Source organism: Macrobrachium nipponense, chromosome 8, assembly GCF_015104395.2.
Source record: "Macrobrachium nipponense isolate FS-2020 chromosome 8, ASM1510439v2, whole genome shotgun sequence".
In the NCBI taxonomy this organism is placed as follows: domain Eukaryota; kingdom Metazoa; phylum Arthropoda; class Malacostraca; order Decapoda; family Palaemonidae; genus Macrobrachium; species Macrobrachium nipponense.
Window position 1 is genome coordinate 31,293,965 of NC_087203.1, and position 27,871 is coordinate 31,321,835.

Sequence of the window (27,871 nt, forward strand, 5' to 3'; positions counted from 1 at the left end):
GCACTAGTCAGACATTTCAAAAAGCCATCAAAGCTAACAAAAATAAAGCTTTAAAAGCTACAGTGAAATCCGAGTACAGTCAACCCTGGTACAGTCAACTCCGGATTCACGGACTCATGTACGTATTTGTGGATTCCTCTAAAGGGAACCTTATTTGAGGGAAATTCTCCTATTCACAGTATTTTTCTATGAGAAATATCTACAAATTACTGTATTTTATTATCAATTTCATCACAAAATGTACTTTTTGTGATAATAAAAATATTAAAAAATCCAGGCATTATAATTTTTAGTGGTTTTTTTCTTGAGTTTTAACTAACAAAATAGGCCGTTTGAAGTGCTTTATAGGGGTTCCAAACATTCGTGGTATTAGGACAACGCTTTTCCCTTTTTTATTGTATCCCATCATCAAGCTGCATTGTTCCTTTACCCATTCTATAGAGCGTTCCGCAGCCTTTCTGCCGATGCATAAGTCATATAATTCCATTATTTGTATATCTTATTACCTTTAAATGTGTCTCCGAGAAAACACAAATCCTTCTGGCCCAGACCTAGTTCCTCTCTGTTCAGGTAGGATACTACATCTGTAAGTGTTACATAATGAAATATATGGAATGTTATTCCATATACAAAAACTAAAACTATGATTAATTAAAACCAGTGACCCAAGAGGTCAACCAGTTTGCTTGCAGGAGTGTGATCGGACCAGATAAGATAATGTAGGCTAAGCTGATGTGTTGTATCAGTCAGTGTCTGGTTTGCCGTCATCTGTGGTCATCAAATCTATTGTTTTGTAAACTGTTGACAAAGCTTCCTGCTTGAGGAAACCACAGTGACCTATAACCCAGACAGGCCTACATGACTTGTTATCTATGTCATCTGTTCGTATGTTCGAGCTACTGTCTGCTCACTTTATGATTTGTAAACCAGATTGTATGTCAGACTTCATTAAGCCAGCTTCCTTGGAAGACCTGTCCAATTTTATCCAATCTTCACGATGTAGACTTAGAGAATACAGATATTTTCGTACTCTGTGTTTCAACACTAGAACCTCACATCAGAAAGAAGATACTGAATGAACTTAAAATTTTCATCGAAATCCAAGATACTCCAATGAGGATGGTGAGTCATAACAACCGACTTTAGCGTAAATTATCGCAGGTCTTAAAACCCACAAGGTGCCTTGTTATACAAAAACATCAGCCCTACATACATCTGTCCGCAGCCTCCTTTAATAAATTATCAATACCCAACTACCTGTCTTACTCTCTGGTCCTCACAACTGGTGACCTCCCAGAGTCGGTGACACAGCAGTTTAGGCCCCGCCCTTAACGGACTAATTACGGCCACTTACCTTCAGAGAACCTTTAGCGGACTCAATACGGTGTCACAGTTTAGGTCTCTGAAAAGCTCCATTCCGAGGACAACATCGACGCCATTAATGGACCTATAACGGCACAGCTTCCAGGCATTCTTTCCAGCAGTTTCATCCATTCTGTGAGTGAGACAAGCCACGAAGACGGGTAGTTGGGTGCTGGTCAGCCAACACAAAATCAGGCAGCGGTCCAGGAACATCCATTCGACTCTGCGACCTCCTTTGCCTCAAGGGGGGGACGCCAGATACCTTCTCGACCCGCCGTACCTGTGGGTCTCCTTGGTTCTTCCCCTGGTGCCATTGCAACACCTGCGAGTCCCCAGGCAACCTCCCGACGCCGCTGATGCACCCAGGGACCTGCTCACTCTTCTGACACCGTTGCCTGTAGTGCTCCTCGGCTCACCAACACTGCTCCCACACCTGTGGGCCTCCTCTGCCTGCCGACACCGCTACCTGTTGGCTTCCTCGACCTGCTGACGCCACTGCCTCACCTGTGGTTCCGCTCTGCCTGCAGGATGTCGCTGCTACGTTTGGAGGCTTTCTCAGCCCCACCTGTGCTGTCGCTGCACCTAGGGGTACCCATGGCCCGTCCCACGTCACCACCGCACACAATGCAGCTCCCTCCGCAGTCTTGGTCACCCTCACTCAACAGTAGAACCCCCCAAGCAACCGCCAGGGGAGGCATCCTGTCAGCCAGCAACGCCGAAGGACTCTACATTTGATAACATCCCACAACAAGTCTCACAAGGACACGGGGTTGCCTCCTGCCTCCAAGATATTTTTCATCCAACAATTACTGCACAATCTTTGTCTTGGGGGGAGAGTATTTGTAAAGACAACACTTTTCCCTATTTTTTATTGTATCTCATCATCAAGCCGCGTTGTTCCTTTAACCATTCTATAGAGCGTTCCGCAGCCTTTCTGCCGATGTACAACTCATGTAATTCCATTATTTGTATATCATATTATCTTTAAATGTATGTCTCCGAGAAAACACAAATCCTTCTGGCCTAGACACAGTTTCTCTCTGTTCAGGTAGGATACTACATATCCGTCCGCAGCTTCCTTTAATAAATTATCAGTACCAAGCCACTTGTCTTACTCTCTGGTCCTCACAGTGGGTTCTAGCAATTTGCGGGAGGTCTGGTATCCATCCCCCAAAAATAACTAAGGGGAGACCACTGTACTTCACTAAACCAAAGCAAAAAACCATCCAAAAAATGAAGTAGACTGCATGGAGAACCAGCGATGTTGGTCGGGAGCTGGCAGCAAATGAACTGAAGTTCCCTGCCTGGTTGTTTTTCCCGGTGCCTGGAAAGTGGGTGGGGCTGATTACCTACACTTAAACAGTTAATTAAACCTATGGCAAAGTTTGAATTTTTAGACTGCCATAGGTAGAAACTTTTAGCTATGTCTTGGTAAGTTTACTGTATAAAAACTAGACAAAACCTACAGAAGAGGGAGAAATGAGAGCTTTATAACCTGACCTAACTAGCTTTTACAACCTACCTACTTCCCTTCTCTTCCTATACTAACAAATTTCCTTTGAAAATCCCTATTTTCCTTACATCTATATTCTTAAGATCAAACTATACACTACTCCTGCAGCTGGCACAAACAGCATGCTTATCTACCTCAAAAATCAACATCCTACAAACACAGTACATAATCATTCCTTGATTCCAGTGGAGGGCATCCTGGGAAAAATAAATTTCCTGTACCATGAAAGCAACTAACAGCCAAATACCAACATACAACTATACACAATGGCAGCAAGGAGAATTCTGACAAGAGTTAAGACATTCAAAACACCTGGTGGACAACAGGTGTACTAGTCATCCAGTCAGCCACTTGATCTTTTGTTTGAATGCAGACTCGCCTATTGGCATGGAAGAGATATAAACTATCTTTAATAGTAGGTGAGATACATCTCAAATGAATTAGGTTTGCATACTGATTAAAAAATAATCTAAGGTCTTAGCATGTGATGAGAAGAGTAACTGTTGGTCAAAAAAGCAGTAGACATAGAAGTGAAAGGACAAATACTTGTAGGATGGGCTGGGAAATCATGAAAAAGAAGACAGATGAACACGTAGATCTAATTGGAGCTCAGGCAAAAAAGTACAAAAGAGACTATAGTTAAGAAAACTCACCACAGTTGTAACCCCAAAAAGGGAAAAGCTGATGTAAAAACATTTACGATCATGACTGCAATGACTAAAATGTTCAAATATTACTGCACAGTTTCTTACAATATACAATATAACAAAGCAGAAACTATAATACCACAAGGAGCATTATAATTAGAAAAATTTGTCTCAATACAATCCAAAACTAACCTTTAAGACATTTAAGACCTGTTTTAATCCTGTCTGCTCTTCCATCCATGAGTAGTTCTTGCATCCTTGCTCCTTTTTTCTCAAGCAGATGAACAGTTATTTTCAATGCCACCTCTTTGTGCTTATCAACGTCTAAAGACAAACTGGAATATAAAGGGGTCAAATAATTTTAATAAATCAATATTGATGTTCAACTCATTTCTTTAATAATTTGATCTACTTACCGAAATTTCTCCACTTCTATCAAAACGTTCTAAATCACGCAAATCCAGTTAACATTGAAAAAAAGGTTATTTGAAGATCATCTTTGACTCAAGGATACAAACTTATGTGCAGAAAGTGACTTGCCTCAAGTACATTATTGTGGATCCAAATTAGCTGGTCTCCTCAGGGCTTCTGTCAATCTTCTTACTGTCTACAGTTGATAAGCAAACCTACTCATACTGTATTTCTGGTAGTGTCATGAATCTATAGTATAGTACTAAAATGTAATTCTCATGATAATAACATGATAATAACAATGACATTTTTTATGATAAAATTAGGTTTTATACATACTTACTGAGTAATTACATTGCTATTCATTCCCATTTTTTTGTTTGAACTTAAGATTTAAATTTTTATATTAGTGTTCATGTTTTGGTGTAAGTAATTAACCCTGCCCACTTTCGGGGTAGAACGGTACATGGCTTAACCCTCTTACGCCGAAGACCTAAAAACCAAACACTGAAAGCTATTATGGGCATTGTTGGATTAGAAAATTTAACTTCTGGTTATAAAAACTCATTTCTCGAGTAGTTGTAAGAAGTGCTAAATGATCCTCAAGGATCCCAGCAGTTGGCCTAAAAGTTTAATTCATGTATATTACTGCTATACTGTTGCGGCACTACTGCTACAGTAGTATTACTACGCTAACACAGATACCCCTCCCACATCTATGTATCGTTCCGCCATTCATAAAGTCTTTGGGTTTCAGAGCCGATAGAACAAGGTGAATGGGTTTCTGTCTAGTGGATGGGCGGCACAACATTTTGTCAAAAGGTGTTTACTTTGCTTACGTAATGAATGTTTTTCGAATCTTGGGTCGTAATCATTGGCCATGGCGTCGGCTAGATAAATTTTACTCTATAAAAATTAAAACTATCGGGTTTAGGTTATTGATAATGCTGACAAAATTTATGTGTGGTTGTAAAATATACATATGTCAACTTTCAGCTACTACATCCGATGCTTTGACAAGGAACAAAGTCCAAAAAACTGTGTTACAGAGGCTCTGAATCTCATAGTAGTTATGTATCTATTAAGACACTCCAGGTGTGGCCCCGGACTAAGCATAATAAGTGTATGATTTTCTCTCTCTCTCTCTCTAAGGGTAATGTAAGATGTATTTGAAATGATATTAACCTCTTCATTACCAAAAGTTTGTTTGGAGGTAGGCGGGTACCACCATTCAAGTCTACTACACCGCCCCGGGTGCATAAAGGTGGTATGAAAAGTACCACCAAAACTCCTCTTTTCAGATAGGGACTTCCAATCATTCTGTAATTTCGGTTTGAAGAGTTTGGAGCAAAATAAACAGTATGACACGATGCCAGACGTATGATGAACCCCAAAAAATATTATTACTGCTTATAGTAGTGTGTAGGTGACAGATGAACTGCGTCTCAACAAAAAATCACAAAACCAGACAAGCGTAAACATGTAATAACTTCTACCCAAGTATAAAACCAGTTGCATCATCATTTACTGTATTTATTTATTTATTCACTTATTACATTTTACAAATAAAAGATATGAACACCAGATAAATGAAGGTAAAAATAAAGCCTTTATAGTAACTTATATATAAAAAACCAAACCAGAGAAAAAGCAAAAAAGCTATTTTTTCTGAGGACAAGAAACTTGAAAAATTAGTTTAGATACCCCTGATACCCCTAAAGTTGTATTCTGTGATGAAACTAATCTTAGAAAACGTAGAAACCGACATCGACCAATTTTTGAGAGATATACTATAAAATTTGCGATTTCCATATTTATCGGCGGGGCTTTCGCTTTAGTTGTTGCTCTTTTTTTTGTTATTATGTGCTTATTTACTGTTCTATTTTGATAATACTTTATGTGCATGTTCCAGGTGGATATACCAACTTTCTGTAAGACCGAATTTCTATTAAAGACTGTAGTTTTCTCACCGACCACCAGTGTCCCTTGTACAAGGGACACTAGCGAGAGATTCGGATCGGCAGCGAACGCAATGTTTACATTCTGCTCACCCACCCAGTAAAGAAGGGGTTAATGTAAAGTTTTTGATGATAAAACATGTTGTATAATATCTAAAATATCTGCTAATTATTTTCATTTTATTTTCCAGCCTGCTTTTACTGGAAAATAAAATGAAAATAATTAATATATTTTAAATAATATTGCACACTATGCTTTATCATCAACAGAGAGAGAGAGAGAGAGAGAGAGAGAGAGAGAGAGAGAGAGAGAGAGAGAGAGAGAGAGAGAGAGAGAGAGAGAGAGACCTATTAGGCTCAGTATGGGGCCCACCATGGAATGAGCTTCATATATGCATAACTACAATATAAGCATGCTGTAAATCATAAACAATATTATGTGCTGTGGGTGGTTGTTGTAGCCAATGATCTGGTGATTATTGCTGAAGATGAGGAAGACCTACAAAGAAGGGTTGGAGAGTGGCAGGAATCTTTGGAGAGGGGTGGCTTAAATGTGAATGTGAATAAAACAGGAGGTTTTGGTGAGCAGTAGAGAAGACAGACAAAATAGTACAGTGTTTCCCCATATTTGTGGGGATGGGTACCAGACTGCCACCCCCCCCCCAAATGAAGAACTAGAACCTGCGAATAGTTGAAACCCTTATAAAAATGCTTGAAACAGCTTATTTTGTTGGTTAAAACTCAAGAAAAAGCCACAAAAAATTCTTAAACCTGTGTTTTTTAAGTTTTATCACAAAAAGTGCATTTTATGATAAAATTGATAAGAAAATACAGTCATTTGTGGATATTTCTCATAGAAGAATACTGTGAATAGGCAAATTTCCAGCAAATAAGGCCCATGGAGAAATCCTTGAATACCTGAGTCCGCGAATACGGGGGGCTGACTGTAATACAAGAAGAGGCTCGATTATAAAACATGGAAAAGTTTAAATACTTAAGATACTTTAACCCAAGAGGAAGGATGTGAAGCTGAAGTTGACAGTGGGATAAAAGTGGTGTGAGAGAAGTGGAGAGATGTACCTGGAGAAATATGTGATGAGAAAATGCCAATCAAGCTAAAAGTCAAGATCTATAGCACAGTGATATGACCAGTGTTATTGTATGGATCGGAAACATGGGCTCTAACAAGAAAAGAGGAAGTAAAGCTTGAGAGAGCAGAGATGAAATACTGAGGTGGATATGGGAATATTGTTGCTTGAGAGATTGGAAAACTATGAAATAAGAAGAGAAGGCTTAGTAAAGATTTCAGATGTGATAAGAGCGTCACGATTGAGATGGTATGGGCATGTGTTAAGGCTGGATGATGAGGAGGGAGTGGAGAGGGTTTGGGAAGAACCTGTTAGAGGAAGAAGATCAAGAGAGAGACAGAAAATTAAATGGCAAGATAAAGTGAAGGAAGATGTGGAGAGAAGAGGTTTGGTGGAGGATAGAAGGAAGTGGAGAAGGTGCATCAGGCAACAGACCCCATAATGTAGGGATAACGGTGGGACATAAGAAAATATGAAAAAATACAGTACTATTTAGTGAATAGTGTTGTTCTAAAAAGAAAAAGCAAATTAGTAATACAGGCAGTCCCCAGTTATTGGCCGGCTCAGTTAATGGCGATTTGGTTTTAAAAATCGGCGATTTATAGGGCCATAACGCGCCGAGTTCCGGTTATTAGCGCCCAATATGTTATGGCACTATAACATACCTAACAGAGGTGCCATTAACCAGTTATCAGCGCCATAAACACCATAAATCGCTGAGTTTTGATTAATGTCAGTTTTTGCTCATCAGCACCCCGCTGAGAATGAAGCCCCAGCCAATAACCAGGAACTGCCTGTAATTTTAGAGATATGGTCAATAGAAAAAATCAGTAAACTAGTGAAAGTTCCCCATGGAGAAGTGAATCATGTGTTCCACAAAAATCCGTAACAAAGCAGATTGTGGAAATGTGAAACGCGTAAAACCAGGGGGCCACTGCAGTACATACAGGCAAATATTTATGCCTGTTAGATGAAGCTACTTCTCTAAAGAACGCTGGTGAAGAGCTGTGGGGCTGTGGAGAAGCTGAAGTAGTATAGGGCCTGAAATTGAAAGACCATGCCCTGGAACACAAACCTTAGATATTTCCTTGATTTAGGATGAACTGGAAAATGAACATACACATCCTCCATATCAATTGTCATCATCCAATCCCCTTGCTGGATGAATTTGAGTAAAATTATATTTTTACAATAAAAGAATGTTTTGTTTATACTTACCAAGTAATTACATAGCTAAGTATTTCTAAGTACCGGTAGCTAAAATTTTAAAATTGCAGCAGCGATTCTTTTGTTTTGGTGTAGGTCGGTACCCCGCCCACTATCGGGGGAATAGGTAACCAACTCGGCAAAGAAGCTCAATTTTATTTATGCCTTTTCATCCATGAGAGGGGAGAAGGGTGGGCTCCCATTCTGTAATTACTTGGGAAGTAATTACAGAATGGTAAGTAATTACATTTTATTATAAAATATAATTTTTGGTAAGTAATTATATTTTATTATAAAACAATTTTTGTTTAAGTAACTTACCAAGTAATTACATAGCTGATTCCCACATTGTTAGGAGGTGGGATTCATGGATGAACTACTATTGCAATTATAATTGATAAAATCATGCAAATAGAAATACTGCCAGCATTAACATAATGCTTGTTTCCTTACCTGTTAAGAGAGTTTTAGCAGACAAAATTGCCTCTCAACTTAGTACAGATGTGGTGTATGACCAGGGTCACCTACTACTACATAGTGGGGGCCTTACAACGAGGAATTCACCAAGCGCTAGTAAAGCACAGACATGGCCCCTGCCAAGGGCGCAGTACCATGAACAACAAAAAGCCATAATACCAACAAACTACCTACACCAAATATAAAAAACCACCCCCCTACCAACAATTCTGGAGAGTATCCAGTATCAAGTAACCCCACACTCCCCAAGGACTCAACACTAGTTTTCAAGGCGAAGGAAGGAATGCTTCCTATGCTTCTTCTCTCATTACCATGCTAGCCATTGCGAACGGACCCAAAGTACTGCAATCATTAAAAATCGTTTCTACTTCTTTAAGATAGTGATTCGCAGAGACTAACTTACATTTCCAGTATGTGGACTGGAGAATGGAAGCTAACGAAAGATTATATCTGAAGGCCAGAGATGTCGCCACTGCTCTAATCTCATGAGCCTTTACCTTCAAAACAGGTAGACCCTCCACTGCTAACTGAGAATGGGCATCCTGAATGAGGTCTCTAAGAAAGAACGAAATGGTGTTCATAGAGAGAGGTCGTGAGGGGTCCTTAACAGAGCACCACAAACTATTAGAAGGTCCTTTTAATGTTTTCAGTCCTGCACATGTAAAACTTCAGAGCTCTCACTGGACAGAGTCCTCTCTCCATCCTCCATTCCTACTACACTAGACAAGTTCTTGATAGTAAAAGAACGAGGCCAAGGTTTCGTAGGATGTTCGTTCTTAGCAATGTAGCCTGAAGTAAATAAGACAAAAGCATCTCCATTAGAGAAACCAATCCTTTTAGGCTTGAATTTTGCTCACTCTTCTGGCCAAGGCTAAAGCAATCAGGAAGAGTGTCTTTCTAAAAAAAAATTCCTGAGTGAAGCAAAAGCTAGAGGTTATGACCAGACAGCCATTTCAGGACTACGTCTAAATTCCACGATACCTACCAAGTGTCCTTACTTTCCAGGTATCAAAAGACTTAATCAAGTCCAATAAGTCTTGATTTGAAGACAAATTCAATCCTCTGAGCCTAAATACAGTACAGAGCTTAGCATAGAACTATATCTTCTGACTGTGTAAGAAGTCAATCCTCTAGACGTCCTTAGGTACAGAAGAAATTGGCGATCTCAGTCACAGATGTTCGAGAAGAGACTTTAATTTCTTTTGCACCAAGCTCACAAAATGTTCCACTTGTACTAGTAGACTTTGGAGGACGACTCTTTTCTGCATTTCGAGATCGCCTCTGCAGCCGCTCTCGAAAAACTCTTGCTCTGAGGAGTTGGACGACAGTTTGAATCCTGTCAGAGCCAGAGTAGATAGTCCTTGGTGGAACCTTGGCATGTGTGGTTGTCTGAGCAATTTTGGTCTTTGGGAGAGTAACCTGGGAAATTCTGCTAACAGACTTACCAGGTCTGGAAACCATTCCCTGAGACGACAGAAAGGAGCTATGAGGATCATTTATACATTCTCGTGTGACTGGAACTTTTGTAACACCTCCCTGATCATTCCCAGGGGTGGAAAGGCATAAAGTTCCTTCTGTGACCAGTCCAGAAGCATGGCATCCACTACCCATGCCACTGGGTTCAGCACTGGAGAGCAATAAAGTGAGAGCATGTGATTTTTGGCAGTTGCAAACAAGTTGATCATTGGTCTTCCCCACAACTACCAAAGGTCTAGGCAGACCGCTGGATCCAGAGTCCATTCTGTAGGGATGACCTGATTTTTGCAACTGAGTTAGTCTGCTAACACATTCACCTGCCCTGCACAAACCTTGTTACTAGCTTAGTGTGATTCAAGTGGGCCCAAAAGAGGTCTCTCGCTGCCTCGCAGAGAGAGAAAGAGTGGGGCCCTCCTTGCTTGGCAATGTACGAGAGGGCTGTAGTGTTGTCCAAGTTTACTGCCACGATCTGACCTCGGACTTCTGGAGCAAAAGCTTGTAATCCTAGACTGATTGGAGTCAGCTCTTTCAGGTTGATGTGCCTAGCCATTTGAGCTGAGTTCAACATTCCTGAGACTTCCCTGTTGCACAGCAGTGCTTCCCAACCTATGCAGGATGCGTCTGCAAACAAGTTGAGCTCTGGGCTCAGAGGGGATAGCAACTTTCCTTCCAGAAGTCTTCTCTCTGATCTCCACCAAAGCAGGTGTTTGACTTCCAGCAAAATCGGGAACAGGAAGTCGTCTGAGAACTTTATCTTGTTCCATTAGGACTGAAGGTAAAACTGAAGGATCCACAAAGAAGTCTGCCCAGCGAAACGAACTGTTCGGTGAAGGATAAAGTTAAGAGCAGGCTCATCCAATTTCTGGCAGAGTATTTTAGAAGAGATAGGAACTTGTCTACTGTGTGAAGACATGACTCTACTCTCTTCAGGGAGGGAAAAGCCTGGAAAAGAAGAGTCCAGAGTCATTCCCAAATACACTATCCGTTAAGGGGGGCTTCCTCTTGATTTTTGATGAATATTTTTGAAATTTTCAAAATCTGGTTAAATGGCCGTAAGACATGAGCAACACCTCTGTTATCACGTGGCAAAAGCATTTTTTTGAATATGATATTGTAATGATACAATTAAGTTTGTTCATACTTACCTGGCAGATATATATATAGCTGATAATTTCCGACACCGGACAGAATTTAAAACTTACGACACACGTAGTGGGAGTCAGGTGGTTAGTACCCATTCCCGCCGCTGGGAGGCGGGTATCAGGAATCATTCCCATTTTCTATTCATAATTTTTATTTCCACTGTCTCCTGAGGGGAGGTGGGCGGGTACTTAATTATATATATCTGCCAGGTAAGTATGAACAAACTTAATTGTATCATTACAATATCATTTTGTTCATGCAACTTACCTGTCAGATATATATATAGCTGAATCCCACCTTTGGTGGTGGGAGAGACAGAATAGAGGATTTAGGAAACACATATGTGTAGATAATTGATATCTTGATTCCTTACCTGTTAGCATAGCTGGCTTCGTGATTACTGCCACGTAAGTCTGCTTGTGCTACTAGAGTTGCCAGCAGGTAGAGACCTATGAAGCTGGTGCACTCCAGATGATCTGTCAACAGGGGCGAGACCACGACGTGACTAGACCATGGACCATACTAATGAGGGCAACGAGACCAAAATACCACCACCTGGCTTAGTTTACCAAAGGTATCCCACTTAACTAAGCTAATGGAAGGGAGACCCGCCCCAGGCGGTCACCCCACAACCATAAACACAAATTAAAAAAAAAAAAACCTAATCCCTAAAAAGGATAGTGAGTGTTACCTCCTGCCCCAAAACAGTTGTCTGCAGCAATGTATGGTCCGAGGGAGAAGCAATTTTCGTATGTCACTTTCACCTCCCGCAGGTAGTGTGAAGCGAACACCGAATTGCTTCTCCAAAATGTGCATTCAAATATCTTTGAGAGCCATATTTTTGTGAAAGGCTACCGAAGTAGCAATAGCTCTCACTTCGTGAGCTTTTACTTTCAGAAGCTTTAAATCACTGTCACTACACTTATTATTGCGCTTCTTGAATCGTATTCCTGATGAAGAACGCCAGTGCGTTTTCGACATAGGAAGATCAGGTTTCCTCACTGAACACCACAAATTGTCCGATGAACCTCTGCAAGCTTTAGTTCTCTGCAGATAGAACTTTAGAGCCCTGACAGGACACAGGAATCTCTCACGTTCGTTCCCAACTATATCTGCCAACCCTTTGATTTCGAAGGACCTCGGCCACGGGTTGGAAGGATTCTCGTTCTTTGCTAAGAACATGGGACTTAAAGAACACACCGCACTACTTTCTGAAAAGCCGATCTGTTTGCTAATGGCCTGAATTTCGCTAACCCTCTTCGCCGTCGCCAGAGCGGTTAGGAAGATCGTTTTCTTCGTTAGATTCCTGATAGAAACTGAATGAAGCGGTTCGCAAGTTACTCGACATCAAATATTTGAGTACCACATCCAAGTTCCACGAGGGTACTTTAGGCTGGACTACCTTCCTAGTTTCGAACGATCTAATGAGATCGTGAATGTCCCTATTATTAGACAAATCGAGTCCTCTGTGTCTAAAGACTACCGAAAGCACGCTCCTGTAGCCTTTAATAGTCGGAACAGCCAACTTCACTTCTTCTCTCAGATGAAGAAGGAAGTCATCTATCTTTGGCTCACAGAGGTTGTGGTGGAGTGAAATGCCCTTGCTTTCCTGCACCAGGATCTGAAGACAGCCCACTTCGATTGGTACATAGCGATCGAGGAGGGCCTCCTTGCGGTGGCAATCGCCTTCGCCACAGGTCTTGAAAACCCCTCGCTCTGGCCAACTTCTTGATAGTCTGAACGCAGTCAGACTCAGAGCGGGGAGGTTTTTGTGGTACCTCTCGAAGTGGGGCTGTCTGAGTAGATCTTTCCTTAAGGGTAAGGGTAGAGTCCTCGGAAAGTCTACCAGGAAGGACATCACCTCTGTGAACCAGTCTGCTGCCGGCCAGAAGGGGGCGGGGGCAATGAGTGTCATCCTTGCTCCTTCCGATGCCGCAAACTTCCTCATCACTTCCCCGAGGATCTTGAGCGGGGGAAAAGCGTAAATGTCTAGGCCCGACCAACTCCAAAGTAGGGCGTCTACTGCGACTGCTCCCGGGTCCAGAACTGGCGAGCAATAGAGTTGAAGCCTTCTCGTCCTTGACGTTGCGAAGACATCCACCTGTGGACAGCCCCACAGATTCCACAGCGACTGGCAACCTCTTGGTGAAGGGTCCACTCTGTCGGCAACAGCTGTCCTCGTCGACTGAGAAGGTCCGCCCGAACATTCTGTATCCTGACCTGACACGAACCTTGTCAGGATCGTGACTTCTTGCGCTTTTGCCCACAACAGGAGTTCCTTTGCGATGGCAAACAGAGAAGGCGAGTGAGTTCCCCCTTGATTTCTTAGGTATGCCAGCGCTGTGGTGTTGTCCGCATTGATCTGAACGACTTTGCCCGGATACTTCTTCCTGGAAAAACCTGAGAGCCAGATAAATGGCTGACAGCTCTTTCAGATTGATGTGCCAGGACACCTGTTCCCCTCTCCAGGTGCCCGACACTTCTTTCCCATCCTAGTGTTGCTCCCAACCCGTGGACGACGCGTCGGAAAACAACACTAGGTCGGGGTTCCGAAGTTTGAGGGAGAGCCCTTCTGCGAGCTTCCGAGGATCTGACCACCAACTTAGGTGATCCTTCACCTCTCTCGTTAAGCACAAGATCGCCTCCAGATCTTGCTTGTTCTTCCAACTGTTGGCTAGGAAGAATTGAAGAGGTCTGAGGTGGAGCCTTCCCAGAGAAACAAACTTCTCCAGTGAGGAAATGGTCCCCAGCAAACTCATCCATTCCCTCACCAGAGCATGTTTCCTTCCCCAGAAAGGTCGCCACTTTCTCCAAGCATTGAAGTTGTCGCCCCTGGGACGGAAAAAGCCCGAAAAGCCACTGAGTCCATCTGAATCCCCAGATAGACTAAAGATTGAGACGGAGTCAAATGTGACTTTTCGAGGTTTGACCAGAAGCCCCCAGGGACTTTGCTAACGTCATGGTCGTGTGCAGGTCCTCCAGACACCGTTCGCGCGATGAGGCTCGAATAAGCCAGTCGTCTAGGTAGAGAGAGATCCGTATATTCTCCAAATGAAGCAGCCTTGCTACGTTCTTCATTAGAATGGTGAAAACCACACGGCGCTGTGGTCAGACCGAAGCAAAGTGCCCTGAATTGGAATACCTTCCCCTTCAGGACAAATCGCAGGTATTTCCTTGATTGGGGATGGATGGGGACGTGAAAATACGCGGTCTTGGAGGTCCAGTGAGACCATCCAATCCCCCGGTCTCAAAGCTGACAGCACCGATTGAGTCGTCTCCATCTTGAATTTCTTCTTTATTACAAAGAGATTTAGACTGCTGACATCGAGGACGGGTCGCCACCCCCCTGAATGTTTCGGCACCAGGAACAGGCGGTTGTAAAACCCTGGTGATTCCAGGTCGAAGACCTGTTCTACCGCTTGCTTCTCGATCATTTGTTCCAGCAGATCGAAAAGCACTTTCTGCTTCTCTCCTCGATAAGAGGGAGACAAATCCTTTGGTGTTGAGGATAGCGGGGGCGACTTCAAGAACGGGATCCTGTACCCTTTCCTCACGACATCCAGCGACCAAGGGTCGGCATCTCTCTCTTCCCAGGCTCTCGCAAATCGAAGAAGCCTGGCTCCTACCGGCGTCTGAAGGACTTCCGACTCACTTCCTACTCTTTGACGGAGCAGGGGTTTTTCCTCTGGAAGAGCTCTTCCTCGGGAGGCTGCTTTCGAGGAAAGTCCAGCACGAAAGGGCTTCGATTTCTTGGCAAACGAAGCTCCAGAAGATGAAGCAGCTGCTGGCCTTCTAGAAGACTGAGCCAGAAGATCTTGCGTTGCCTTTTCCTGAAGGCTTGAAGCTATGTCCTTAACCATAGCCTGGGGAAAGAGATGGTCTGAGAAAGGAGCGAAGAGCAAGTCCGCCTTTTGCGTTGGAGAGACGGATTTAGCCGTGAAATTACAAAAGAGCGCTCTCTTCTTAAGAATCCCCGAGCTAAAGTGCGTAGCCAACTCCTCAGAACCATCCCTGACGGCCTTGTCCATACAAGAAAGTACGCTGGACAGCTCCCCCAGACTAATAGTATCAGAACTCCTTGACCTGGCATCTAAAACTCCAAGACACCAGTCAAGAAAGTTGAAGACCTCTAGAGTCCTGAAGAGGCCTTTTAGGTGAAAGTCGAACTCGTTATGGGTCCACGTGACTTTTGATGAAGACAGAAGGGCTCTTCTGGAGGCGTCTACGATGCTCCAAAGTCACCTTGAGCAGAGGCTGGTAGTTTAACGCCTATGTCCTCTCCTGTCTCATACCACATGCCTCCTTTACCGCAGAGTCTTGAAGGCGGTAAAGCTAAAGAGGACTTTCCTGACGCTTTCCTCTTCTCCATCCATTCATTGACTTTCCGGAACGCTTGCTTCGTGGAAAGCGACTTCTTCATTTTAATGAACCCCCGATGCCTTCGTTGCCTTAAAAGAAGAAAATTGAGAAGGAGGAGTACGAGGGGCTTCCGGTTGAAAAGTTTCTCCGAACTCTGACTGTAGCAGACGCATCAAAACTTTATAGTCCGATGAGACAGTAGCTGTTTGTTGTTCTTCCTCTGCTTCTACTAAATTGTCGCTAACTCCTTCCTCAGAAACTGGAGAAGTAGGAGGAAACTCTGAAGAAAACTGACGCCCATGAAGGGTTCCTTCATCCACCTGAACTTGCATCGGTGAGGGACTGGTGTCTACCAGCGCGCGCTTAGGCGTCCGAATCCGCACGTTTGGCGCGACAGGTGCGCGCTCGCACTTCTACCAACACACGCTTGGCGTCCACTGGCGCGCACCGAGCATCCACTAGTGCACGCTTGGCTTCCACTGGTGCGCGCCGAGCGTCAGTCAGCGAGCGGCTGCCGCTCACTGGTGCACGTTTTATCCACAGCAGGTGCGCGTCTGGCGGCACCTGAAGCGCGCTCCACTTGCACAGAAGCGCGCTCAGCGTCGATCACTCGCTTGCGAACATGCGAAGACTTGCGAGCGGGAGATATATCATCCTGAGAGCGAGAAGCGAACTTCTCACCTCTCTAGAGAGCTGCTGGGGAGCAGATCGAACTCTAGAGGGAGACTCGAACGAAGAGAGAGGCGAGCGAGGAGAAAGAGCGAGTCTTGACTTCTTCACCGGGAGCTTCTCATCCTTCCTACGACGCGGAAGAGCCTCTCTAGCAGCAAGAGCGTCCTGAAGTTGCTGCTGCAGTGACTGAATCATTCTCTTGTTAGGCGAATCTTCCTGCTCTGGGGAGGGACTGATCCTGTGAGCAGGAGAGCGGCGAGACGCCCCCCTCCTCCTCCCAGGGACGGCCTCTTCCCGAGCTCTGGAGCGACCGTATCGCTCACACGAGCTAACTGAATCCAAGTCCGAAGACTCCCTACGCCTTTTCTGCGGCGGAAAAGCAGCGAACGCACTGTCAGGCGAAGATCGCAAAAGCGGCGAACTAGGACGTGAAGCGTCAACATTACGCGCCGTCCTTTCAGCGGACGTGAAGCACCTTGAGAACTCCACCCTTTACGTGGGGATGAAGCCTCCGATGACGAAAAACACTCCTTGAGGAGGCGTGCACGCGCACGCTCCCTGGCAGTCTGGGGATTTTCATCAGTAACTGCCGAAGGCACGTCAGATCGGTGGGGGTTCCTTGTAACCCTCCTTCGGCTTTCGACATGCTCCCTCCCCAGGTCCTGGGAGTCAAGCAGAGGTCCAGGCCTAGAGGCGAAACGAGGCCGATCTGACGCACCCTCCACTACACAAGGGGTATCACTGCACTTTTGCACGTCACTTTTGCTCTCAAGAGCCAACACTTTTGATTCTAGATTACGAATCGACTCCAATATTAAGGATAAATAAAGTATTACTCTCTACAGACACTGTTTCAGGGCCCGGAGGCAAAACTACAGGGTTAGGAGCATTAACAGAAGGAGGGTTAACAGGAGAAACATTAATATCTTGAACGCCTGAAACACTCCTGGAGGAAGACCTCCTTAACCTATCCTTTTCAAGTTTCCTAAGATAGGTCTCATACGCCTTCCACTCAGAATCTGTTAGTCTTTCGCACTCCTTGCAACGGCTTTCATACACACATTCATGCTCCCTGCAACTCTTACATACCGTATGTGGGTCTACTGAAGCTTCAGTAGCCTACCTCTACAATCAGTTCTAGAGCAGAACCTAGCGCTAGCTGAACTAGACCCTGACATATTATTCCAAGAAAAGTCCAAACCAAAATCAAATCAATCCACTAATAACGTGTGCCTAGCCACCGATCCAATCAATTAATCCAAAAAAAAAGAACCAGAAGGGATACTCAAGTAGCAATAAGTTTCCAAATCCAGACGGAGGTGCTGTAAACAGATGTTCACAACACCGGCGACAGAAAAATTATGAATAGAAAATGGGAATGATTCCTGATACCCGCCTCCCAGCGGCGGGAATGGGTACTAACCACCTGACTCCCACTAACGTGTGTCGTAAGTTTTAAATTCTGTCGGTGTCGGAAATTATCAGCTATATATATATCTGACAGGTAAGTTGCATGAACAAAATTAAAATTAATGGGGTTTTGGCCCCGCCCCCTTCACACTGTGACGTAGGGCTGACGTTTGGCTCCTAATGTCTATTGTCATTTTGTCCTTTATCTGCCCAATTTATTAATTATTTTGATTTTTATTTCGCCTAATCTCTTACATCTGGCACCAACAATGGCTGATTCCTTGGTGTATGGTGTTCTGAGCGGGTAGCATGCCCAGCAGGGAGCCATGGGAGTCAGTGTGTCCCAGAGTTGCAAAAGGGGAGGTATGCTGCTCTTTACTCCGAGCATTTTTTCGCTATTTACTGTGTTTTTTGCTTGTTTTCTTACATCAAGTAACTCTAAATACAATTTATATACGTTTGTGTGTATACTAGAGTGAAAGTGAGACAATATGCCGAAACGGAATCATGCAACTATGGCCCGTTTAGCAAATTTTGCTAAAAAGAGACATAGGGTCGAAGGTGGACTGTTTTTTTTTGTTGATGTGGCAGCGTCGCATTGCCACCACCACTGTTGGCTGATGTATCCAGCGCTGTCCACCATCATCACCACCACCAGCAACACCATCACCACCATCACCACCACCAGCAACACCATCACCACCACCAGCACCACCAACAACAACAACAACACGAGGCTCTTTTTTGGCCACTGAGAGCCCCGCCCTCATTGCCTCTATGTTGTCTGCTGCGCAATCATCTGAGGTTTTTTCACCTTCACAGTTACGCTCACAGTTGATGAAAGTAATAAAGGATGATGAAAAGGGAGTATATGATGACAAATTCTTACTTGTTTGGTTTCAAACCAGGCAACAAAGAGTCAGGTAGAACTTGATGATAGCCTCGCCTCGAGCAAATAATACCCCTTTTTAGGGGGGGGACTTGGTGCCGGAAACCAAGCAAAAAAACACTAAGAACTATTAGAAAGAAGGAAAGGCATTCTGAACTAAGCGCTAGTGAGTATTTAACATTTGTTTGTATCATGGTTTTGCTCAAAGATCAGTTTTTTTCCACGAGTGCCAAAAAAAAAAAAAAAAACCCTTCTTGGCCTTTACGGCCGTTTTTCTAAGTTTTCACTTTTTTGCACTTCAAACGCTGACTATTTTTTTATTTGTAGGCCAATTTTAAAGTTAAATATACCATTGGAAAGAGGAACGAAAGGCGAATATTTTGTTGGGGCTAGATTTTTTCTTAGGTTGACAAGGAACTCGTGACAACCAAATCAACAAAATTTGGGGGGGAAAATTCCCCCTTGCCCCCCATCCAAAAAAAGCAAAAAATGGAAAAACTGTTCACATTTTTTTTCTACTATGATATACTTTCTGTGTATAAAGCCACATTGCAATAGCTCTAAAAATGAAGGAAGAGTTACATTTTTAATTTCTTTGATTTTTTTCTTATTTTTTCAATAAAAACCAAAATAATCATTCGATCACTCTGAAATTTTTTTTGGAACATCACCTTATATATATGTATAACATATAATAATTTCATAAAAATCGGAGCATTATTTCTATATAAGCGGACGCCCCCCTCAAGTCGGGACTAGTTTGAGATTTTGGCAGATTGATTAGAAGACCTTTCCTGAGCTAACTTCAAAGTCTTTTGTAAATCTCTCAAGCAGCTTAGTTCCGCTGCAGAGCAAAGAAGCCAATCGTCCAGATAAAGGGCAATGTTGACCGCCATCAGATGTAGCCAAACGATCATCGGGGTGGGGCCCCTCCTCAACTCCCGTAGAAATTGAGGAGGAACGGGCATAAAAACCAGTCCTAAATGTGAGCATTTAAGACTGGAATGAGAAAAAGCCGTGGAGACATAGTCTCCAGTTTTGACATAAGATCCTTCCTCAATGAAGTGGACGTACATCTGGTAGGACCCTAAGGTCCCCCCAGGAACGTAATCCTACGGAGAGCACTGTGCAGGATCCCTCCTATTCACCTCGCCCCTCCTGGCGTAGCCATAGGAAGTAGAAGGAATAGGGGAGGGAGACTGGATGCTCTCGCACCTGCGATGATGGCTGCTCCGCAAGTCTAGGAAAGCGTTATCATCTGGAGAAAACGCTTTCCCAAGGAGGGTTATGAAAGTCTTGACAGGCTAAATGTTTGCCACCACCAAGACTGGTCGGTCACTTGAACGTGACCATCGTCTGGGTGGGGCTGAGCGTGCACATGACTGGAGAAAGCCGATATCGTCCTCCGACGCGTCAAGTCTTTGTCGAGGCCAAAACCTCTCAAGAGGACTGAATGGGGGAGCCCCTACCGGTCTCTGCGTGCACAGTCCTGCGGGACCGTTACGTCAACCCTGGGAACCGAGCAACCACCACGAGAGAGATTACTGGCAAAGCGCGCGTCACCTGAGCAACTCTCTCCTTTCCTCCACTCTGTGCCCGAGTCATGACGGTGAGCGGACTCAAACGTCACCGACTCTGGATGCACACGAATCCAAAGATTTACGTGCACTCGAGGACTTGCAAACAAGTGCCCGACACGGAACTAGTCTTGGGGCAGAAGCTCTAGGACTAGCAGCAGAAGTGCGAACTGAAGTTTGCGTTTCTACGGTTCCCGACTTGCTAGGCCCTGTGGACAGCGTGATGGTTCCTGCTCACGAAAGAAAATGGAAGAGCCAGCAGAAGACCCAACTGCCTCCTCAGTTTGAGGAAGCAGAACCCTTAGAAGTAACATGACAAGACTTCTTGTGTGAGTGAGAGAGAGAGAGAGAGAGAGAGAGAGAGAGAGAGAGAGAGAGAGAGAGAGAGAGAGAGAGAGAGAGAGACTACCTTCTTCTTCAGCAGGGAGCCTTATTAGAAGTAGAGGAAGATGATGACACTTGATGAGCACTCTTCCTCTTCGACTTCTCCAAATTCTGCAAGACTTCTACAGGATGAGGTATATTTCCAAGCAAGAATACAGTTAATAATCACAGGGCAGTGGCGAAGGCTTTATCCAGTGACATAACTCCAGGATAGCAGTGGTAAATGAATATGATTTCCAGCAGGGGAACAGTATACACACTCGAGAACCAATATCGCAGCATGCTACGAGTCACAGGTACAATTCCAAGGTTAGGATAACCAACACGAAGAGATATCCAACCATCTACTGCTGTAATCACTATCACCACTTGTTAGCCTGTAAAAGAAAGAAAATATGTTTTAAAGTAACAAGGATACTCCTCTCGCATCCAAGGGCACCGCCCTCCGAAATGAGAGATCCTCAAACACCAACACCACACGCCCCCTCTTCTACCCTCGTCTGATAGCTAGCGAAAGGACAATGGAGAAGAAGAATTACCTGAAAAAACAAAGGACAAACCTCCAAAGTTCCCCTCGGTAATCCCCAAAGCGTAAGCGTAAATTTTGGATGAATACATGTCTCGTCTTAATGTTAAATGGCGAAAATATGTCCTAATAATGGTGTTGGCATACCTTTGCCGCCAACCCTCAACACAAAGTAGAAAGGTGGCTATCAAGGCTATCACAGAGTGGGTTTGCATATTAATTACTTAATAAAAGTCAATTAATGATTAATATCAAACACAGTACTATATAGTACATATTTATTCAAATATTAAAAATTAAAGATCCCATTGGGAAAATGATTAATGGCTAGTCAGCTCACAAAAATACGTCTTCATCGGAAGACGGCCGAAAGCAAAGTGGAGTGTTTACATCGGGGCAGGGGGCCTACCCGTCTACCAGACGGCCCTAATTCCAGCTACGCTGAAAGTAATTCCTTATGTAAAGGACCGAGGGTTTGTATATCATGTAGGAACAAACCGTTCTCCGGTGTGGATGTCTGCTTTCGCCAGAGACTTATCTCTTTTTAGATAGAGTGGTTTGTGATGGCAGGTTTCTGTTTCCTAACAGCAAGAGTTATGACTTGAACCGTAGATTGTATTTCAATCCCTGATCCCCTTCATCTGCCAGATTTGCTGCACAGCAGTACCAATATGCAGTAAGCATGCCTTAATGTAAAACTTCTCAGTTCCAGAGGTCCTTTATTCCACACACTACTGGACTGTGGAACAGCCTCCCTGAGGAAATCCTGTAATTGGAGCTTCAGAAGTTCAAGCAAAGGTGCAATACATTACTACCCTAATACAGGCAATCCCCAGTCATTGGCAGACTCACTTAATGGCGATCTGGTTTTATGGTACTTGTCTAGCACCATAAAATCAGCAATTTATGGTGCCAAGATGCACCAAGTTCTGGTTAACTGAGTTGTGGCACCATATACCTAACAGAGGCGCCATTAACCTGTTATTGTTGCCATTAACTGATCATCGGCACCATTAAGCGCCATAACTCACTGAGTTTCAGTTAATGGCAGTTTTTGCTTATCAGCACCCCGCCAACAACCGGGAACAGCCTATACTATTCTCTTTGCATTGTTTGTAATACAATTTTATCTATTTGTTAATTTCTTAATCTATTTTTTTCTTTTTTAATAAGTGGGGGTCTTTTCATTCTGTATTTCCCTTTACCTCATCACTACTTCCTAATGAACATCATATTCTTTGGAAGTTTGAATTTCAAGACATTGGCCCATGTGGGCTAGTTCCATATGAATGGGTTTCAACTTCTGAATGATAACAGCTATCTCATTCCCGTGAGGCATCTTTATACTTTTAAGAGGTTTCAACAGTTTTTCCCACCAGGAAAACTCAGACCACCGAACAGATTGTGATTCTCATCTTAAGGACCTAGTTCGTGTGACGTATGACCTGTTATAGGGTCACCAGACAGAGTTCTGACTCTGATTGTCTTTGTTTATTCTAGCTTCGGCAAACAGAGTATGTAAGCTTCATGGACTTTGACATTAAGCACTTCCGGAGAAGGGAATCTGTTATGGTAGAGTTGGTCCTGGAATTTGTAACCGAGACTCAAAATCAATAGGTCCCTGATGCCAGATTCAAGTTATTTTCAACCCCTTCCAGAAGGACCTTGTAGGTATGATTGGAACGAGATACTGCTTCATGCGGTGAGTGCTGCGGTACTACCTTAAGAGAACTTGGCATCTCAAGCTTGGGTGCTGATGCCTCTTTGTTAGTACACTGATTTGGCCAAGGAAGAGATGTCCAAGAGTACGTCCTCTTTTGAGTTTCATGAGTCAGCAAAGGGCTTGCTCTTTGTCTGATGAGGTAGAAGCGAATTTGGTTTAGGCGAGAGATCACAAAGTGAGGGGCATCGCCCCATCCCTTACATTCTGGAAGACCGTCAGCGTATTATCCTTGGGTACCTGCCTACATGTCTTTTGGATATGCTTTTCCTTGGATCTTGTGGTGGCTGCCCAACAGGTTGTGCCTTATCTGGCTCCCTTAGGGGACACACATCTCATATAAAGTGTTTGACAGCAAGAGGGAACATGTGTGAGTGACTGGTTTCCTTCATTTTCTCTTATACCTGTGTCTCTTAAGACAGAGAGACAGGTAGCCAGCCGTTACGAGTTTGTGGGGTGACTACATGATGAGGGCATCCTGTTTTATCTTGTGCTTGTGTTTTATCTTATGATAGACAATAAAACAGACAAGTTGGTTTTATTTGCAAGTTTCATTTTCATTTTCTCCAACACTCTTGGGTTCTTCCAAACCTTTTTTTTCAAGGTAATTAAGAAAGCTATCAATGGCACCACACGTAAAATATAGTACCCTGAGGAGGCATGTCCATAGGTTATATCCAGATTGAATACTTTTTGTTAATAGAATAGCAAACAAAACTGACCCTAGTGAAAAACAAAACAGTCACTTCCCAGTTAATAAAATATATTTCAGTAGGGTGAAAAATCTAAAAAGACACCATAATTAAATCATAAATTCATCCCAAAGCTATACCTAGTAAAGAATAAATGAACATGTCCAACTGTTTCAGGATATGACGTACCTGCGTACAGTTGTTGGCTGACAGTTCCAAACATTTACAACAAGTGATTCTGGTCAAATTGGAATTGTCACCTCACGATAAGATTCCAAGGTGGAATATAAGGGAAAATTAATTTCATATAGTAAATTAAATCCCAGAAGGCCAGATTGCAGGTGTTAAAAACACAAAAACACTCAGATAACAAACAATTGCAACAGTAAAGCTACTGAGTGACCTGGATGCTTACTCAGACAGGTGGAATCCGTAACTCTTTTGCTCTGGAGACATGTCGGAGAATGCACTACGGTGGACCTTGACCACCGTAAAATAATGGGTGTGTTTTGAAGAAATTATGTTCTTGAATTGATGGAGAATTCTACTAATTCAAAAGTACTTTCTGTTTTTGTGCTACGCAAATTATTACTAATATTATTTACAAACAGGGGCTACTTCCAAGTCAACTGGGAAATAATGTAAATGCAGTTCACTCCATCACTATATAAACATATCTTAAATTAACCTGTGCACTAAAAAAGGATCTACCTTAATTGAGTAATTTATGCTGTTATGGCTAGTCACTGATATTGATGAAAGATGCTTGTGACACAACTTTCATACACTCAATATATATAATATTAAAAACTCATTTACAGACAGTCCCCAGTTATCGGCGATCCGGTTTTTTTTTTTTGTTTTTTTTTTTTGTTTTTTTTTAAATAGGGCTTGTCTAGTGCCATAAAATCGGTGATTTATAATGCCATAACGGGCTGAGTTCCGGTTATCAGTGCCATAAATCGTCGGGTTTCAGTTAATGGTGATTTTCGCTTATCGGCACACCCCAGGGGACGGAACCCCAACCGATAACCGGGGACTGCCTGTACAGTGGTACCTTGTTTGTCGAACGTTTTTTAATGTCTAACTTTCCATTTTTCTAACAAAATTTTTGAGAAAATTCTGTGTAGTTTGTCGAACAAATGTTCGTACTTCAAACTAACTGATTATTTAGTTTAGACATACTTGTATTCGACAGCCTACCGAGTCCTACAAGTTAAACTGTATTACATTTTTTTTCATTTACAATATATAGTTTAATGATAACCATACTCGACAAAATAAATAAGAGTACAAAGCATTTAATATAAAATTTAGCATAAATGATGTATAAAATCGTACAAAGCTGTGGTGACGTCACGCCCAGCTGACTTGAGACTGAACGAGGGAACGTTGATATGTTGAGGAGAGAAGGGGAAGAGAGAGTTAGAATATTACTGTATGTATGTAAAAGCAATAACAATTCACATAAAAAAAGAGTTTACCAATATTTTAATGTAATATAATATGAAAACAATCGAATGCGATACAAAAAAAAAAAAAAAAAAAAAAAAAAAAAAAAAAAAAAAAAAAAAGTCTTAATTGAGCAAGTGTTCGGTGCACTGAGTGAGACGGTCTACTTGAGCAATATTGACAAAATAATAAATGAAAAAACAAAGCTTTTCACAATAAAATTTAGTATAAACGATTAACAAAATCATTTGTAGAGGGAAGGGGCATTTATATTTTTGAGTAATAATGAATGAATGATTTTACGTTATCGTGCGTTGTGGTATTGTTGAGCAGAGAAAAGACAGTAAAATGATATTGTTATGATACAATAAAGTTTGTTCATACTTACCTGGCAGATATATATATAGCTGTATTTTCTGAAGTCCGACAGAATTTAAAAAAAAAACTTCCGACACACGCAGGGTGTCGGCCAGGTGGTTAGTACCCATTCCCGCCGCTGGGAGGCGGGTATCAGGAACCTTTCCCATTTTCTATTCATAATTTTTATTTCCACTGTCCCCTGAGGGGAGGTGGGTGGGTACTTGATTATATATATCTGCCAGGTAAGTATGAACAAACTTTATTGTATCATAACAATATCATTTTGTTCATGAAACTTACCTTCAGATATATATATACAGGGGGTCCTCGAGTTACGACGTAGATCCGTTCTTACGATGCATCGTACACGATTTCAGCGTAAGTCGACATTGAAAAATACCACATGATTTAATGTAAATACCTATCATAACAACGAGAGAACAATTCCTTACCTTTATTAGTTTGATTGGCTTGCACACTGGAGAGGAAGCTGCGGTGGCTGGAGAGGACTGGGGGAGGTTTAGTGAAGAAGAAAAAGAAAACCTCCCAGAAGTTGCTGGAGATGCTGAGGCGAGAATTGATTCTTGAGGTGAGCCAGAAACATACTAGTACTGGAAGATGCTGAGGCAGGTGAATTCTTGAGGTGAGGCAATGAACATAAACTAGTGGAGATGTTGGGGCAGGTGAGTCTTTAGGTGAGGCAGAACATACTAGTGGAGATGTTGGGGCAGGTGAGTCTTTAGGTGAGGCAGAACCTACAGAAGGTGCTGGAGATACTGGGGCAGGTGAGTCTGGGTTAGCAGAACATTCAGAAGGTGCTGGATTAGCAGAGGCAGCTGAGGTAGAGGGTACAGGATCTCCTGCAGGCCTCTCTACCTTCTTTAAAAAATATGCTCCACCAGTTTAGGGTCTGAACACCTAGGAGGCGACCTACTTTTTCATTCCAAGATCTCCTTGTAACACTGCATCAAACATCCATGACGCCTCTGGAAACCCTAGTGAACCTGTCCAAGTTGGGATCCTGAGCCTCAAAGTTGACAACGCTTGCTTGCAACTCTGCAAAACCTCTTATCAAGTCCATGCCTTGTGAAAGCCTTAGGCTCTGGGTGGGTGCTTCTTCTTCTTCCTCTATCTGCTTCTCCAGTTGTATCAGGTCCTCAGCAGATAACTCCTCGCCATGAGACTCCAGCAGCTCTGTAACATCATCAACATCCATCCTCCAAATTGATTTCCTACTCAGGGCAACAACGTTCTTGACAACTAGCTGAACTGTGTCCTCAAACCCATGGAAATCATTCACAAATTGAGGACAAATTTTCTTCCAGACACCATTCATGTTTGTTTGCTTAACCTCCTCCCAGGAATTAGCAATGTTCTTTACAGCATCAAGGATGTTGTAGGATTTCCAAAAGTCCTTCAGAGTCAAGTCCTTCTTGGTTTCAGTTGCCTGTAAAGCCATAGCAATTGTCCTTCGTAGGTAGTAGGCCTTTAACGAAGCAATCACTCCTTGGTCCATAGGCTGTAAAAGGGCCGTGTATTAGGTGGAAGGTAAACCACCTTGACATTAGGGTTGAAGTCTCCCAGCTGGGCAGGGTGTCCAGGGGCATTGTCCAGCACTAGCAACACCTTAAAGGGGATACCCTTGGAGGCGCAATACCGCTCCACACTTGGAACAAAATGGTGGGTTACGAACCAGTCCTCAAACACTGCAAGTGTCACCCATGCCTTCTTGTTGGACTTCCAAATTACTGGTAGTTGACCCTTCCAAATGCCCTTGAGTGCCCTTGGATTTTCAGCCTGATACACCAACAAGGGCTTCAGTTTGAAGTCGCCAGCAGCATTACCCCAGAAGTAAAGTTAGCCTCTCCTTGCTGGCTTTATGACCGGGTGCTGACTTCTCCTCCTTGGCGATGTAAGTGCGGTTAGGAATACGTTTCCAAAACAAACCTGTCTCGTCTACGTTAAACACTTGCTGAGCAGAATAACCCCCCTCCTTAATTATCTCAGACAACGCTTTAGGAAATTCACTCGCTGCTTTCTCATCCCCACACTAGCAGCTTCACCTTGCAATTTAAGGTTATGGTAATTGGCCCTCGAGCCTTAAATCGCATAAACCAAACCCCTACTAGCCACAAACTCTTCACTTTCACTTCCCTCCCCCTTTTTTTTCTTTTTTCAACGCTTCAAACAATCTTTTCGCCTTCTCCTGAATCACCATAAGGCTGACTGGGATACGCCGTTGATTTTTGGTCTTCACCAAAGCACCAATAACCTTTCCATTTCAATTATTAGACCACTACGCTGCTTAGTTATCACTGTCGCTTTCATAGGAGCAGATCCTTTCACATGTTCAACGATGCGCTCTTTATCTTTTGATAATGGTAGCAACGGTCGAACGGCTAAGGCCAAGCGAGCGGCCAATGTTTGTTGGCGTTTCTCCCTTCTCGGATCGCTTTATAATGTCCACTTTAATTTCCATGGTGATGGCCTTTCTTTTCTTCGATGCACTACCATCAGAAGAGTCCGCCTTGCGCTGGGAGCCATAACAA

The 27,871-nt window shown here is 43.1% G+C and overlaps 1 protein-coding gene across 1 annotated transcript in view; it reads right to left on the reverse strand.

The window, feature by feature from the left end:
- Positions 1–27,871, reverse strand: part of LOC135222636 (nucleolar pre-ribosomal-associated protein 1-like) — a 307,212-nt gene that overhangs the window by 238,845 nt on the left and 40,496 nt on the right. Inside the window, exon 3 of the mRNA XM_064260767.1 lies at positions 3,715–3,857. Within this exon, the coding sequence (XP_064116837.1) occupies positions 3,715–3,857 (143 nt within the window). The remainder of the gene's footprint in view (positions 1–3,714; positions 3,858–27,871) is intronic.